At 41.3% G+C, this 15,826-nt stretch overlaps 1 protein-coding gene across 1 annotated transcript; it reads right to left on the bottom strand.

The window, feature by feature from the left end:
* slc6a7 (solute carrier family 6 member 7) lies at positions 1-9,058 on the bottom strand. Its single transcript, XM_069725539.1, has 14 exons — positions 8,849-9,058; positions 7,241-7,472; positions 6,602-6,733; positions 5,661-5,871; positions 4,658-4,796; positions 4,405-4,539; positions 4,199-4,302; positions 3,988-4,112; positions 2,556-2,668; positions 2,324-2,461; positions 2,129-2,228; positions 1,691-1,809; positions 370-543; positions 1-214 (listed from the first exon to the last, which is right to left on the bottom strand). Exons 1-14 carry the CDS (start codon positions 8,915-8,917, stop codon positions 44-46), a joined length of 1,962 nt encoding a protein of 653 aa, XP_069581640.1. The 5' UTR covers positions 8,918-9,058; the 3' UTR covers positions 1-43.
* Positions 9,059-15,826: the final 6,768 nt, after the last annotated feature.

Raw genomic sequence — 15,826 nt, 5'->3', positions numbered from 1 at the left:
CTCATCATTGGGAGTTCATCATGGCCCTCTCTTTTTTGCATTGCTACGCCTGGTTTCCCACCTCCCACGTCATGGCAGTAAAGTCCATGTCGGTGAGCGTGACCGTGAACGGAGTGTCCACCCTCTCTGGCTCCATGCGCTCCTCCACTCGCCCAGTGCTGTTCAAGTTATTTACCCTCCAGGAATTCAGAGGCCGAATTGATTTCTGAAAACGCTGCAAAGAAGCCAGAGATAGTTACAAAATACATACTGGCCATTTCATTTTATTCACTAAAGCTATGTATTTAAACAGCGCTGAACATCAGTTTGTTAGTGTTACTGTGGCAGAGGTGTAACCAAACCTCACAGTGCCATAGTGGTGATACTGACATCTTTCAGTGTTCCAGTTTCCTTGCAGATGGCCACAATGGCCCAGATGAGGATCTGTAGACAGCACGTCGCACCCATGCACACGCCCAGTGCTTTACCCCACCGTGGATACACATAGGAGCCGTAGTGGAGGGAGGTGTTGTACATCTCAATGAAGATGTAAGTCAGGATGAACTACAGCCGCAACGGGAAAGGCACAGAGTGAGCAGAGGAGCATTTCATCTCAGCAAGAAAAGATACAATGGAAAAAGAGAGAATGAGAAGGCCACCATAGAAATGCTGCAGAGGGAACTCAGATTGAGTGTCAGTTTCTCCTCTTTAATTATTCAGCTGGTTTCAAGATTTCAGCACAGTTGGCTACTGTAGTTCTCAAATGAGGGATGCTATTTTAGTGTCTTTGCTGGTTTCTGATCCACTCTTTAGTCTTTTCACAGGGTATTTTTAACTCTCTGGCACGGCACAGTGTTTCGCCCCTCGTCAAATTACCCTTTGACTGAAAGTGCAACAATATATCACAATACAGGTAGCATCACATGGGTAGATCAATTAGCCTAACTGCTTCAGGCAACATATAAAGAAGAGCAGCAGACATAAGAGAGGGAGTGAAGTAACATGCATTTGGCAAATGTTGCAGAACATAATATGTGATTTAGCTTAGCAGAAACACTACAGTTCGCATTGAAGGTCATTACTGGGCAGACTTGATAACTTTTTAACATTGTTTTAGAAAAGTATTGTTTTGCTTCTAACATCACATAATAAGTAACTGACTGTTACATGAACACAGAGTGTGTAAACTAATGTTTTGTATTCCCTACAAGATTTTAAAAACCTAGATATGTTTACATTGAGGAACTCTATAATGGACTAATTCATATCCAAAGTTCCAATCATGCAAAATGAGATTTGAAATCCAAAAAAAAGCAAATCAATAAAATTCAGATACCAAAACAATAAATAAACTTGATTAATATTCTAACTTTCACTGTCTCTTTAACTCTTGTTAAAGAGGTAACGAAGAAGTAAAAAATACTCAGAGACTACAAGTATTACAATAGATATGTATTTAAATTCCTATTTGCATGAAAAATATTACAAAGTAAAATTATTTCAGATAAAGCAGTTTGATTGTTCCTTGATTCTAAAACAACCACCTTGAAAAATTATAAAACCCATCAACTTCACTGCATTTGTATTTTAGAAAAGACATCAGATAACACAATAAGCCAGCTGCATTTATACAAGTTTAACAGACACTCTGAATTCACCTGCATCTACGAAGAGTAAATATCATTATTCGCATTGAAGTGTATATATTCACCAGCAGAAGAAACGGAGTGAAGAACACCCAGCATGCTTTGAAGTAAAGCAGCAATTTGCTGCACCAGGGAGGGCAGTGGCAGATCATATCGATGATATCTTGACAAAACTGGTTCACTCCTGAAAGAAAAGTTCAGTAAGACATGCACATTAGGAACCTTGGAAAACCCTAGATACCATCAGGGCAACAGAACAAAACAGCTAATACTGTATGTTTAATGTAACAACATCAAAAGGGTGAAAAACTAAAGTGATATGTGGAGAGCAGTGCAGTTTTAAAGAAGAAACTGGATTTGCTCTTTAACAACAATGTGATTCAGGTTTATTCATTTTTACAATGTGCTTAAAAATCACGTGTGCTGGATGAGTGAGACTCATACAGAAGAATGACGGGGTTAGAGGAGTGTCATGTGAAGGTTAGGGGTGTGAGATAGAATACCATAGAAGAAGGAGATGCCAATGCACATGAAGAGGGTGATGATGATGAGGCCGAAACTAGTGCTGAAGGAGTCAATGAGAGTGAACCAGTAAATCCCTCCCTATGAAGACACAGACAGCAAAGCACATGTGAGTCTGAACATATTGAAGAAGCAGATGCAGTCAGATTCCTCACGTACAATGAAAACACACTCACGTCAGTCACTAACAGGAGGCCCATCAGATAAAAGCAGAAACACAGAGCACCCAGGAACAAGGACTTGTACAGCGTGTTCACCCTGAGCTGTGGAAACTCATCCAGCACGGCCGTAGTGATGCCCTCCATGTTACCAAACTGAAAAGCAGCAGAGCAGAAGGTTTCATACATTTACAGGTGCCATCTTAGGTCTTTATTTCTGCTGGTATCTTTGTGTGGTCTGTGGCCTTACCAGCGTGTCGATCCCCAGCATGAAGAGCATGAGGAAGAACATAATGGACCAGAACGTGGAGCCTGGCAGCAGAGCAAGGGCTTCTGGGTAAGCAACAAAAGCCAACCCAGGACCTGAGAGCAAAAAGAACAAGGTTAGAGATAAATTATACAAAGCAGTAATACTCCTTGTGTCGTAGCCAAGGAGAACGTGGAAAGATTATCTCAACTAATCTGCATAGAAAAAAAAAAGGAAATTACAATTAAAATAAAGATTTAAGATGACCTTAACAGCTTTGAGCAGAAAGGTTAACGATTAATTAAAAGTAGTGGATAAGCAGAAGAAACAGACAGCCAAAGGGAATGCGTAAATTATTAAATGGATTAGTAATAATCAAAAAGTTGATTAAAGATTTTACTGCTTGTTTATAAAGCCTTGAATAGTCAGGCTCCTTCCTACATCTGTGAGTTGTTGTTAACCCCCTATGAACCTGATCATTCCCTGAGATTGTCCAATATCAAACTCACGACTTGTCACTAAATGCGTCCGGGAGCTTGCTGTTCAGCTCCTTCAGCTGTGGAGATATGAGGCAGGCAAACTCCCTATCCTCTTTTAAATCTAACTCAATCTTACCGAATGGCTTATTTTTAGCTGTTGGTATTCGCTGTATCTATTTATTTCATTCTAAGCACTTTGTAAATTTGTTTTTCAAAGGGGTTATTCAAATAAAGTTACTAAAATGTGAATAAATGGTTGAAACAGAAAAGTAAAAATGGCTAAGAGTTAAAAAAAAAATGTGTTAAAAGTATGGATAAACACTGGAAACTGTTAGCAATAGTATGAGTAAATAGCTAATTCTGATCTAGCACTATAGATAGATAAATGAAATTATTAGCTAAAATTATGACAAAAAAGTTTGATATTAGGTAAAAGTATGGATAAACAAATTAAATTGTTGGCTAATAGTAGGGATAAAGAGTTGGAAATGATTTGTTAAAAGCATGGCTGGCAGTCGAGTTTAAAAATTAAACTAACAAAGCTTTTAGCTAATAAATGAAATTGACAGCTGACAAACAGTTCAAAAGAGTTACATAAGATCCCGTTTAAAACTAGTTCAATGAAACACATTTGAACATGAGAGGTGGTGTACATAAAAGGTGTCTTGGGTACACCTGACAGGCCTGTGGGCATACATCAGCTAAATAAGGTTGGGAAACACTGATGTAAGTCTCAAATTGCTGAAAGCAAAGCAGCCTGTGTCGTGAACCTTTATTGATTCTGACTGAAAAGAAAGAGCGAGCGGACTAATACTGAATGAGAATGCAAATATATTTCACAAAACAATTTGCACAAGTTTGACATTTTCTGAAGAGTGTCCACTTATGAGGAGATTTTTAAAAACTGCACAGAATTAAGATTGGACTAATATTATAAAAACAGGCAAATTAGCGACCTGTATCTGCCACTTGTCCAACAGGCACTCTCTTCCTCCATGCCATGTGACCCAGGATTGAAAATATAGCAAATCCTGAAAAGAAGCTGGTGGTGCAGTTTCCTGTGGTGATGATCAGAGTGTCCCTGAAATAAAAAGAAACAGGATTAAGAGACTGGAGCCCTCACGACTGCAACAACAGAGCAAATGGTACAGCAGTGCAAAAACGTACCTGATGACATTGTTGTCAAACTTATTGTAAGAGGCCATAGAAAGCAGCCCTCCAACTCCAATACCTAACGAGTAGAAGATCTGCGAGGCTGCGTCATTCCACACCTGCAATGTTACAGACAGAAATAAAGAATGAAAATATCTGCAGGTATTTTTAAAGAAGCATCGAAACCCGCCTAGTGTGCATCAGTCTACCATCTGAAGTACCTGTGCGTTCGCTAACCGGCTCCAGTCTGGTGTTAGGTAGAAAGCAATGCCCTGAAGAGAGCCCTCCAGTGTAGCACCTCTGATGATCAGAACAATGAGCACAAAGTATGGGAATGTAGCTGTCACATAAACCACCTGAAAACACAAGACAGCACAGACACACGTTAGGCCAACGAGATGTGGCAGCAAAGGGAGCAGACTGAGTGTTTGTTTTCTGGGGGGAGCTGACAATAACAACATTATGCTGATTCACCTTGCCTGAGCTGCGGATGCCCTTGAGCATACAGAGGAAGATGATGATCCAGGCAGCCAGCAGGCACAGTGCCAGGGGCCACCGCACAGGGCCCGGGTCGTGAAGGCCCTCACTGTGTACTACACCCAGCACACGCTCACTACAAGACACAGGAGTCACACCTGAATTACACACCTATGACAGCCTATGACGGAAAGGTTATCAGGTGGGATTTATAAGTGACTGTAATGACATTAGTATTTAGAGTTCCATTTTTTTTTTCGTCATTGTCTCACATCAATTGTCTCATACAATGGTGGATTTGTATTCCAAAAATCATTTTTATTTCAATTGTAGTACTTACTCTCACAAGTCCTATAAAAAAACTAGTACTTGAACAGTAGAAGAATATATTTAACATTTTCTATGAAGCTCATAATGTCTATAATAAAAACTTAACTGTATAATGTGTGATAACTCACGCATAAGGCATTAGAAGAGTTGCTATGAGTGTTCAAATACAATGTGTGATATATATTATAATGTAGCAATATACTTTAATGTCACAAAGGCTCATCATTGCTTTATCCATTTTGCATTAAAGGTTATAAAACACAATGAACGCGCTGCTCTCTGTGATCAGAATGGATAAAGAGTGTCGTAGTCACTCACTGGCACATTGAAATTCTTACGTATTATGCAAATGTTATACATTGTACTGTGTTGCTGTGAAGTCCTAATTAGCCCCAAAAACAGTTAAACAAGTTTGTGTAAACAACAAGTGTATGCTCAAGGCTTGTGTGCAGCATACAATCTGTCATAAAGGCATGACTGATGTATTAGTCCTGAAAAATACCTTACCCTTTCCTGCCAATAAGACACATACTTTTGCATGAGCATGTACAGTAAAAAGTCCATTTTTAGCCTAAATACGCTAATAAAACACTTCAAGTCATATTTCTCTGTCGTCTGTGTAAGACTGAGAAGTGAGCTCGACTGCTTTCCGTGCAACCAAAGCACTTACTTCCAGAAAACTTCTGTGGGGCTGAGGCCTTTACCACCGGAGCTATTGCCAGCGGTGCCGTTACCGCAGATGGCTGCGTTGTCTATGTGGTCACATGACCAGGGCAGCGGGCTCTGGAAGGAGTTGCCCAGGTAGTAAAATGTCCACGCTATGATGACGTTATAGTAGAGACACACCAACGTGGACACACAGAGCATCCCGATTCCAATACCTACAGAAAAAAAGACAAAAGAGATGATGTCAAAAAAACAGGATTATGATGACGTTATAGTAGGCATGAGATAACAGGTGGATCATTTCACAGGTAGCTATGGACTCCCTGTTACATAAAGTGACAGTTGTATGTGTAGAAACTAAAAAATATGTCTATTTAATGAACACTTCAGACCGTGTTCCACCTTAATTAGTGTTGGTGCTTGTAACCAAAAACTGTTCACTTCCTTTTGTAAAATGAGAAGGAACTCAATCTCAGTTCTCTTTTAATTCAGCCTAATAAATTGCTGATGGCTTTTCTGTTTAAAAAACAGTTTATGATCAAACTAACTTTTCCGGATCTATTTTTGTCTCGAAGACAGTTCCTACTGGTTTCTTTATCTGATGTTTATATTTAGCACCTGAGCTGTCAGGAATTTTTAGGGTTAGCCTCAAGATGTATTGAACTGAAGTGGCAAACTGATGTGAGTCAGCAGCTGGTTATTTTCCTGCGTCATAACGTTAATCCGGACAGACTGGTGTCACAGGCCTTCTAGGGTCAACCGGATATTCTGCCTTCATGGTTCAAAGTTCAAGATTAGAGACGTAATATGTGATCATATGTTTTTCTACTGTGTCACTAATTAAAATAAATCAGCGACATTAAATCGTCTCTGAATGGTTCCAAGCTGGTGCCACTGAATTACTGTAATTACTGGACTAAAAAGCATGGTAGAGGAGGTCGTTACCTTTGAGCAGAGGGCAGCATTTCCACACTGTGATCGGGCCAGCTGCACCATACTGCCCTAAACTCAGCTCCATGAGGAAGAGTGGAACACCCGTGATGAAGAGCATAATGAAGTAAGGGATGAGAAACACACCTGAAAAGATTAGAAACGAGGCAGTTTAAGGAGAGGTGGTTCTGGGGGAGACATCCGCTGCGTTGACTTGTCTTGTGCATTTAGACAACCTGTAGAGGCAGGTTAACTTATACAGCTGCTACCAAGAGGGAAGCTTATTCGGCTTTACTGTTAAGTCAAGCTGCAACATGTTTGTATGAAGATGAAGATGCACAGCACATGAGGCTGGAATACAAAAGCAGACCACATGTCCGGTGTGCAATCGAAGGAAAACACTGTCTCTGCTTAGAGGATTAGTGAATGCTTTGCGTTCTGTCTCCCGGTTCCAGAGGCTGCCCTGCAGAGCTCTGGACTGAGCATGTAAAAGAAGATGGTGTGATCAGGAGGACAGCGCACACCCAAGGGGCAGGGCAGAGAGTGCCTCCTGCCCAAATGAGTGTAACAAATCATTACCGACACACACACCCAGGCATTAAAGGCATTAGAGGATTTCAAAAAGGGAGCGAACCCACTCGCAGACCAGCTCACCTCCTCCATGGCGATAACAAAGGTACGGGAACCGCCAAACGTTCCCCAGTCCCACACAGTATCCGATACAGGAGAGCAGGAACTCGTACTTTCCGCCCCACTGCTCCCTCGGTACGATTGGGGTTGGAGTGAGTGCAGGACTCGGGGGTTGGGATTCAAACGGTGGCTGCGATGAAGGTGTTGGATTGTGGCCATTTTGAGTGACGGTATGACCTTTTAAATGTACTGAATTCTAAAATAAAAACATAAAGTTACAGTGTCAAGACAGGGACATCGTACAGATACAGATACATATGGATTACACAGAATAGCACAAAAGCACACAATTAAACAATGGCAGATTCATTAATATTTAAGTACATCACCAAGTAAATACACTGGGCATTTGCTGGTTGCAGAGGTACTGTAAATATAGTGTATACAAGCTTTGTGCAAGGTTTAGCCTATCTAACAAATCCACAGGTATTAAAACCATCAACTGAACTGTTTCTTCCTCTTCTTTCCTGCAGATCATCTATCGCTAAACAAGAGGGGAACTATTTTCTAATGTCAGGTCACAGGGAGGAAGTCAGAATAAGAAGATAACAACAAGGCTTCTGCTTTACACAACTTTACTGTCATTGTTATGTGAATGAGGTTTTTCAAATCACTGAATGCAATGCCCATAGTTTCATTAAAATTATATTTCAAATTCCAAATATAATGTTTTTGAGATACTTTGCGTCACCTGGTTTTACACACTTTACACATGGGGAATACACTGTATGTTAATGTGTAAGCATGTGTTGGAGTAGGGACAGAGGCATCAAAATATGACCCTGGAATAAACCTGAAGGTTCAATGAACAACATCAAAGGCAGAACCAAAAGTGGAAACCAGTGATCGTCTGGTACATCACTGTGCACAGGAACAGCAACTGCAGCTTACAATTATTTTCAAAGAATGCAAATGTATTACTGATTATTATTTCAAGTTAACTTCCTATCTGGCCCTTTTGAGCCTGAGTGTGAATTGCCCTGACATAAAAATGACAAAACATGTATGTAAATTAAAAAAAAAAAACATCACATCCTCACAGTTGAGAAGCTGGAACTCAGTAATGCTTTCAGATTTTTCCATAAAAATGCAACTCTACTGATACAAACTTGATATAACTTTAAATAAGAAAACAATGATTATTGTATGACAAAAATAAAAACCACACGAGAAAGTGAGAGCCTTGTGCGCACAAAGCAAGAAAACGAATCATTTTATTTCTACTTTCTTGACTATGTTGGCTTTCGGATTGTAACATCACTAGATCAGCAGAGATAATCATCTGTCTCTGTGTGTAAAAACTTGAGAAAAGAATAAACACATCTGTTGAGTCAATACACTGAGGCTCAGGAGCTGTCTGCACTGCTGTTGCTGAGGACAAGCCGGAGAGGAATGTGGACGGACGGGTTGGACCGCATTATATACACACAATTTATCTTTACTGAAACAACTCCGGCAGGTGAAATTAAATGGCTCATAAAGGAGATCCACGTTGCTTTCAGAGGCTAACATGTTTCTTAAAGGATGTTTGATGCGGACACAGTGGTGGGGAAACCGAGGCTCCGCTCTTACCTGCGCTACGGTGGCGCTGCGGGCTCCGGGCGGGCTGCCGGCTGCTGCTTTGCCGCTTTCGTCCTGCATTTCCCACCCCCCTGGCAGAGATGGTGTTTCACTCTGTAATTTGTCGCTCAGTGGTCTACATTTTACACGGGAGAGTGATCTCGGATGTACGGCATGATGCTGTAGGTTTAGAGGCAGTTGAAGAAGTCCGATCGAGTCAAACACAGCAGGGAGGCATCAGCGATGACGACAAGGAAACAGGCTGGTGGGAGGTGCGGGGAGGCAGGAGGCAGGAAGCAGGGCGCAGGTGCAGCACAGACACCTCCTCCTTTAAAGGTGCAATACAATATTTTAAAGTCCTGTCTTGTAATACCACTTAGTACATTAAGAGGCGATAGTGAGTCGCTGCACCGTCCTGTCTGGCCTCTGCCCTTACTCATAACTCATAACTGCTAAATTAGAGTTAATTGAGGAAGCTTCGATCCTTCAATGTGTGCAGCAAGATGTTGGAGATGTTCTACCAGTCTGTTGTAGCCAGTGCATTGTACTTCTCCGTACACCAACAGACTTAACAAACTGGTGAAGAAGACCGGCTCCATCATTGGCTGTAAACTGGACAGTCTGGAAAAGGTGGTGGAGAGGAGGACGCTGAAGAAACTATTATCCACATTGGATAATCCTGTCCACCCTCTCCACCACCTGCTGCATGGACAGCGGAGCACTTTCTCTAAAAGACTCCTCCAGCTCCGCTGTCACAAGGACAGATACAGGAGATCATTCCTGCCCACCGCTATCAGACTATACAATAACTCACCTCCTGGTTAAATCCATCACCTAACAATAACACCGTTGGTTGTATATTTGCTGCTTAAATCTTTGCACTATTGCTTAGTTAGTTTAATTTAATATTATTCTATTTTATTGTATATATTGTGCATTTTCATATTTAATATTTCAATTTTTTTTTTACTCTTGTTATTTTTATTTCTTTACCTGTATCGATAATGCTGCTGTAGCGAAAAAAAAATGTCCCCTTGTGGGATTAATAAAGTATCTGTCTGTCTGTCTGTCAGTCCGTCCGTCCATCCATCTATCTGTCTATCTATCTAATGAAGCCAGGAGGGGTCAACGTCGGCTGAGGGAGGGTGTCTGATGTTGCCACGAAACACCCGATGATCTCAGGATACATCAGTGACAATGTGCCCTGTAAAGGATCAGCAATTCAGCAATAGGGACACATATTGTATTACCACTAACTCTTGTGTCATTGCTGATGATAAAGCCCGTCTCTGATGTGGAGCTGCTTATATACTTCAATGGACTTGCACTAACACTATCATCTCTCTGAATTAAGTACACAGCTGGTGTCAAGAAGTAATCCATTCTGATAACTATGTCTGTCTTGTATCAACCGCCAACGCTCACTGATTGACGTGGTTCATGTCATTTGTTTAAAATGTGCACACACAAAAATGCAAAACAACTTTTTAAAATCCTAGTGGGAGTCATGGACTGGAACTATTTATTGATGAACAGTACTTTTGTTCTTTCTTTCCACAAACGGAAAACTCTTTCTACACCTAACCACACCCAGCTGTGGGTAGAGATTCCGCTGACCTTTTACTTTTTAACGCCTCCAGGACATGACACCGCCTTTTTTTTTTCTCCATAAAATAGTGTATGGTAAAGTTACACTAAAAACTTAAATTGATATGGACTTATTGGTTTGGTGTTTTGTGGTTGATAAATCAAAGCCGTTTTCATCTGTCTGTGCTTGTATATTATAAACCAGGGATTTGAAAATTAGGGGAGAATAAACATAAATTCAGTAGCTACATTATTAAATAGATTTTGTAAGTCTATTAAATGTGCAACAATTTTAAGCTACTTCACAGTAAAAGTCCTACAATGCACCTTCTGTCTTTTGGTAGATTGTCAGTGTTATAGTCCTAAAAAGATCAGTCAATTACACATTCATGACATGCTACAATAGAGTACATGCATCTGCAGTGAGCAGATAATGTGAAAAAAAACAAAAAAAAACAAAGCAACACTTGATATCCGGGGTTTGGGTGAGAAATTTAGCTCTCACGTGTCTGTAAGGGAAGCTGTAAATCGTTATGTTAATCTGCCTTTGCGTACAGAAGAGAGAGAGAGAGAGAGAGAGAGAGAGAGAGAGAGAGAGAGAGAGAGAGAGAGAGACAGAGAGAAGCAGATTGTGACCACACTTCTTGGAAAGACTTCCTGAAAGTGAGATATAAGTCAGATGCACCGAACAATAGTCAATCACAAACATTGAGCAACAGCAGTTAACCAATTAAAACCTGCAGAACAATACCATAAACAGTAGTAATGGTCATAAAGAGCAGAATTAACTTTCCTTAATAGTTAAACAGCATTGTGACATTCTTCAAGAAAGCAAACAAATATTTACAGCAGCTATTTTCTTCACTAGTCTGTGGGCACTGTCCTTATTGGACAGTACCCACAGACACAGACCACTGGTGTGATGTTGATTGGCTCTTTTTTTTTCTTAGTAACAATTTGTGGACTCTTTAATCCACATAAGCTCATGATGCTCCTCTAAATCCATCCAAGCTGTTAGTGTCTATACTTAACAGCCCTAACTCAATAGATCTGGGTCAACAGAAGGTGTAGTGAAGCCACACTTGCTGTGTGTAAAGAGCAAAATGACCATCATTTTAAAAGTTTAAAGAGAGCTTCATCCAGGCTTTGTCAGATTGTGGTTTTGCCAGCAGCTGATATCCTCTTTACAGAGAGATGGAGTAGAAGTGGACGAGAGCTTGAAGACGTGAGAAGGTTTCAGGATTTCACAGAGAAAATGGAACTCCAGGACCAAATGAAGAGCGACTGGAGTCAGTACTTTTGCACTCAGCCCCTGGCGGAGTTTGACACCAGTGTGAACCATCAGCTCCTCTGCCAGGAGGTGAAAAGCAGCTGTGTGTGTCTGGAGGGCCATTCAGATGCATACTGCAACATCTGGACCAACGCTGAACCAACAAGAGTGAAGAGTTGTAACAGTCGGTCATTTGCCATGGATGCTAGAATAAGACTAAATAATTTGAAGTCTGGGTGTAACTCACCTCTGCCTTGCCGAGCCAAAGAGGGGATGTTGTTCAACTATGACTTTGAAAAAGACGTTTGGGACAGCGAGGAGCCCCAGACAGAGCAGTCTGCTCTAGACCTGGTAGAGATCCTTGATATAGAGGATGCTGTGCAGGATGAAGAGAGCTGGTAGGTGCCATCACACCTTCAGTAATATTCTCTGATAGTGGGGGTTGTGGTGTCAAGGTATTTCCGGCCTGTTTCTAGTCTGATTTATGAGAAAGAGAAAGCTAATGTGAAAGTGAATCTGGGTTTGACCTGTTGTCCAAGTTATCATACACAGGCATGTTGAGATGTCAGTGGCCACTGAGGAAGGTAATGTCTCAATCTGACCAGTAAATGAGATGAAAACTGTTCTGACTAGGTCTGATCTTCAACACAGAAGGGTCCCATGTCTCATTTTCATTCTTCACAGGTTGTACGAGTCTCCAAAGAAGCAGCCGTCTGTGGAGCAAAAGGAGTCTGCTCTCAGGTGGTGTCGACACGTCCTTGACAACCCCAGCCCCGAGATGGAGGCTGCGTGTCACGTACTGATGAATATACTCAATAAGAGTAAGCAAGCAGCACAGATTCACTCATATTTCTGCAAATATTCTTGATGTAAAATCAATCAGTTGGGTCAAGGCTCTAACCTCAGTCCCACTCTCTGTATTTTCAGGATCAAAAAGTCACAACGACAGGAACCCTGCAGGTTTCCATCATGTTGCCAGTCACTCCGGGGGCTCCTCTGCGGGCGAAACATCTGACAGCATGACACACAATATGTCGGACAGTTTAGGTAATATCATAATGAGAGCCTTAGAATATTCTTTTCATACAAAATACTGTGACATGTAGCTCTGATAAATGAAACGTAGATGTAAAAATCAAATTTAAGAGCAAATCCTTTTCTACACATTCAATTTTAAATAAAGTTTCAGCTTTAATTAAAAGGTTTACGTCAGTTATCAGCGACTAAATGTTTCTCGGGCAGCTCTGTGTTGTGTCAATATTCACGCACAAAAGAGCGGATCAACAGTTGAGAGTGAAGCGGTGGCCATGTCGACGAAGAAGATAAAAATGAGGTTAAAAACAATCAAATCCGTAAGACGGAGAAGGACAAATCAACAGCTGGTACATTCTGAAGAAGAGCAAGAAAGCACAGGAAAACTAGAAAATCATAAACAAGCTGGTCGACCGAGGAGCACCAGTCTTGTGGATTAGTGAATAATCATTTGCATAGTAATGAACAATCCTTTAATGACTGTAAAACAAGTCCAAATTGGTCTGCAGGATGAAGGTGACCATGTTTCCTTGTCAACAATAAATAGAAGACTTCTGAGATTCACTACAAGATGAAAGTCCTTCGTAAGACTCAAAAACAGAAAAGCAAGTTTGCAGAAACGTACAAAGAGAAGCCGGCAGAGTTCTGTGGCCGCATGAAACAAAAATCAACCTCTATCATTAAGGAAAGAGAAAAGCGTTGAGGAAGAAAGGAACAGCTCATGACCGAAAGCGCCACCGCAAGATGGCGGTGGAGGTGGCATACTGGCATTTACTGATAGTTAGTAGCATGTCTTGCATTTATTAATCTTCACAGATGACAATGCGCAGAGCGTCTCCAATGACTCCATAACCACAAGCTACAGGCTGCATGACATCACCGACGTCCACATTATGGCCCAAATACAGGAAGCCAGTAAGTACACAACAGTGTTTTGACGATCCACTGCATGCTCGGTGAGGGTTGGCTTGCCATAAATTTGGTCCATTTTTTTTTCAGGTTTAAGACAGGATTATATTTCCATGCCTACCACTGCTTCACTGAGGAGAAACCCTACGTCCGCGGAGATGTTTTCATCTTCCTTTAACAGCACATTTGAATGCACTGATGACTTTACTCCAGGAAATAAAACCACCGAGACCTCATCCTCTGCTTGTTGGCAGCCTGGTCTACCATCACTGAACTCTTCTTCCTGCCAGTCACCAACATCTGTAGCTCAGCAGAGCTGCCAAAGTCCCAAACTGCCCAGACTTCACCAGCAAGTCACCCAATTCAAGCTGCTCAAACTGGCTCAGAATCAAGGTACACAGAGCTTGCACCATTATACTGTTACACCCTAATTAAGTTAGGCACTATGATAGATTATAAGATTTATTGCTTGGTGGGTGAAGATCTTAATAAAAAAATACTTTCACTTTGGACGATGTTGTAGAGATTTCTTAGGATCTGACCTGTTTCTTTGTAACATGATCTCATCACTTTCACCTTTTGTTCTTCTGTACTTCTTTAGATTTTAAATGAACATTGAGGGAGAAGTAAAACACGAGAAATGCATAAAATGTCATGATATTGGACATAAAAGTGCTGCTCACGTCCTTGAAGTTTATACTAAATACATTTTCCAGATTCTTTGGAGCAACGACTCTTTAAATTTGCAGCACATCAACGCATACGAGATAGATACGTCATGGGTGTGACCCTGTCCCATGTGTGTTTTGCAGCAGCATCACCTAGCAGGACGAGGTCACCTCTGCGGACCAGCCTCCGCACCCTCCAGGCTGTTAGGAACAGTCGAAGTTTAGATACCGATGACTTCCAGCCCCCTGACCAAATCAGTCCCCCTCCATCAGGTTAGGATATTTCCTCAATTTACGTTGTACTTAAAGATACCTACAAAACACAACAGACTGCAGATTCACATTTCGTCTCTTTGTATCTCTAATAACAAAAATAAAAAAAAAAAAAAATACTCTTCCCCAGGTGTATCATCCACTAGAATGGGCTCAAGTTACTCGTCTACATCTCATTCTCCAGCACCTCTGAAGTCAGCGACAGACCCCTTCCTGGCAGCTATGAAGAGACTGCAGAGGTCTCAGTCTTTCAGCCCATGCAGGATCCCTCACCCTGCTCAGGGATGCCGGTCTGTACACGGACGTGTTTTTGCCTCACCTGAGAGGTCGAGCTCCGCAGCTTGGGCCAGAAATGTGCCATCCATTCAACGGTGAAGGACTTCAACAGTGAATCACTGATACCTAAAGCAACAATGAAGCAGAATCAAAACGTAAAGAAATACATTGCAATAGCTAACTTGAATGGTGGATGAGACTTCACTTAAATACCATTAGATTGTTAAGGAATGAGCATCTTTATTAGGATCCTCAATGGTTTATTTGGTTGCTTTGGGCAAAGATATTGTATATGCTGTGTCTGTTTGAAGTTTCCGTTTAATTTGCTGGGATGTGGGTCATTCTACGGTGAATTAGCTTTTATATATAACACGAGAATGTGCTGCTGGCAATTTTGTCAGCAAAACCTGGCAGAAGAATAATGGAGGGCTAGATTTATATTACCAAAGCACATATTTGTGTTGTCTCAAATCATGTGGACTATTGTAGAAATGTTGAAGTCACCTGAAGGTAGAAATGTCAGAAGCACCGTGATGCTGATGAGTTTCTCTCATCTTAGACATCTGAAACGATGAGAGTGGAGCCAAAAGACTGTTCCATGTGCACACACTCAACTCACAGAAGGCATAATGCAAAGTGATAGAGATGTGCAATAAAACTTGGTCAATTATAGAATGGGTTGCATTCTGGTGAGTTGTTGCAACAGGAAGTGTGCAGTCTGCTGCACGTAAGACAGACTAAATAAGTGAGCTCTGCAAAATAGGAAGTGTCATCATCTGGAAACTGAGCTGTGGGTTTGCTGTGGCTCCTTCCTTGAAGTCATTCGATCTTATATACCACTTCAGCAGCGGCTCCAGTTTGCATTTTTGCATGCTTACATCCAGCAACCAATGCATTTCTGCCACTCTTCAATTACCTCACCTGCTGAGGTGATTATTTATAGCACAAGCCTAGATGTTGCAAGTCTCACTGAAG

Source organism: Brachyistius frenatus, unplaced genomic scaffold (genome assembly GCF_029030835.1).
Source record: "Brachyistius frenatus isolate BFR_SWC_R1_liver_20210118 unplaced genomic scaffold, ASM2903083v1 Contig_428, whole genome shotgun sequence".
NCBI lineage: Eukaryota > Metazoa > Chordata > Actinopteri > Embiotocidae > Brachyistius > Brachyistius frenatus.
Note: the sequence above shows the minus strand (reverse complement) of the source record. Positions and strands in the feature narration are given on the sequence as shown.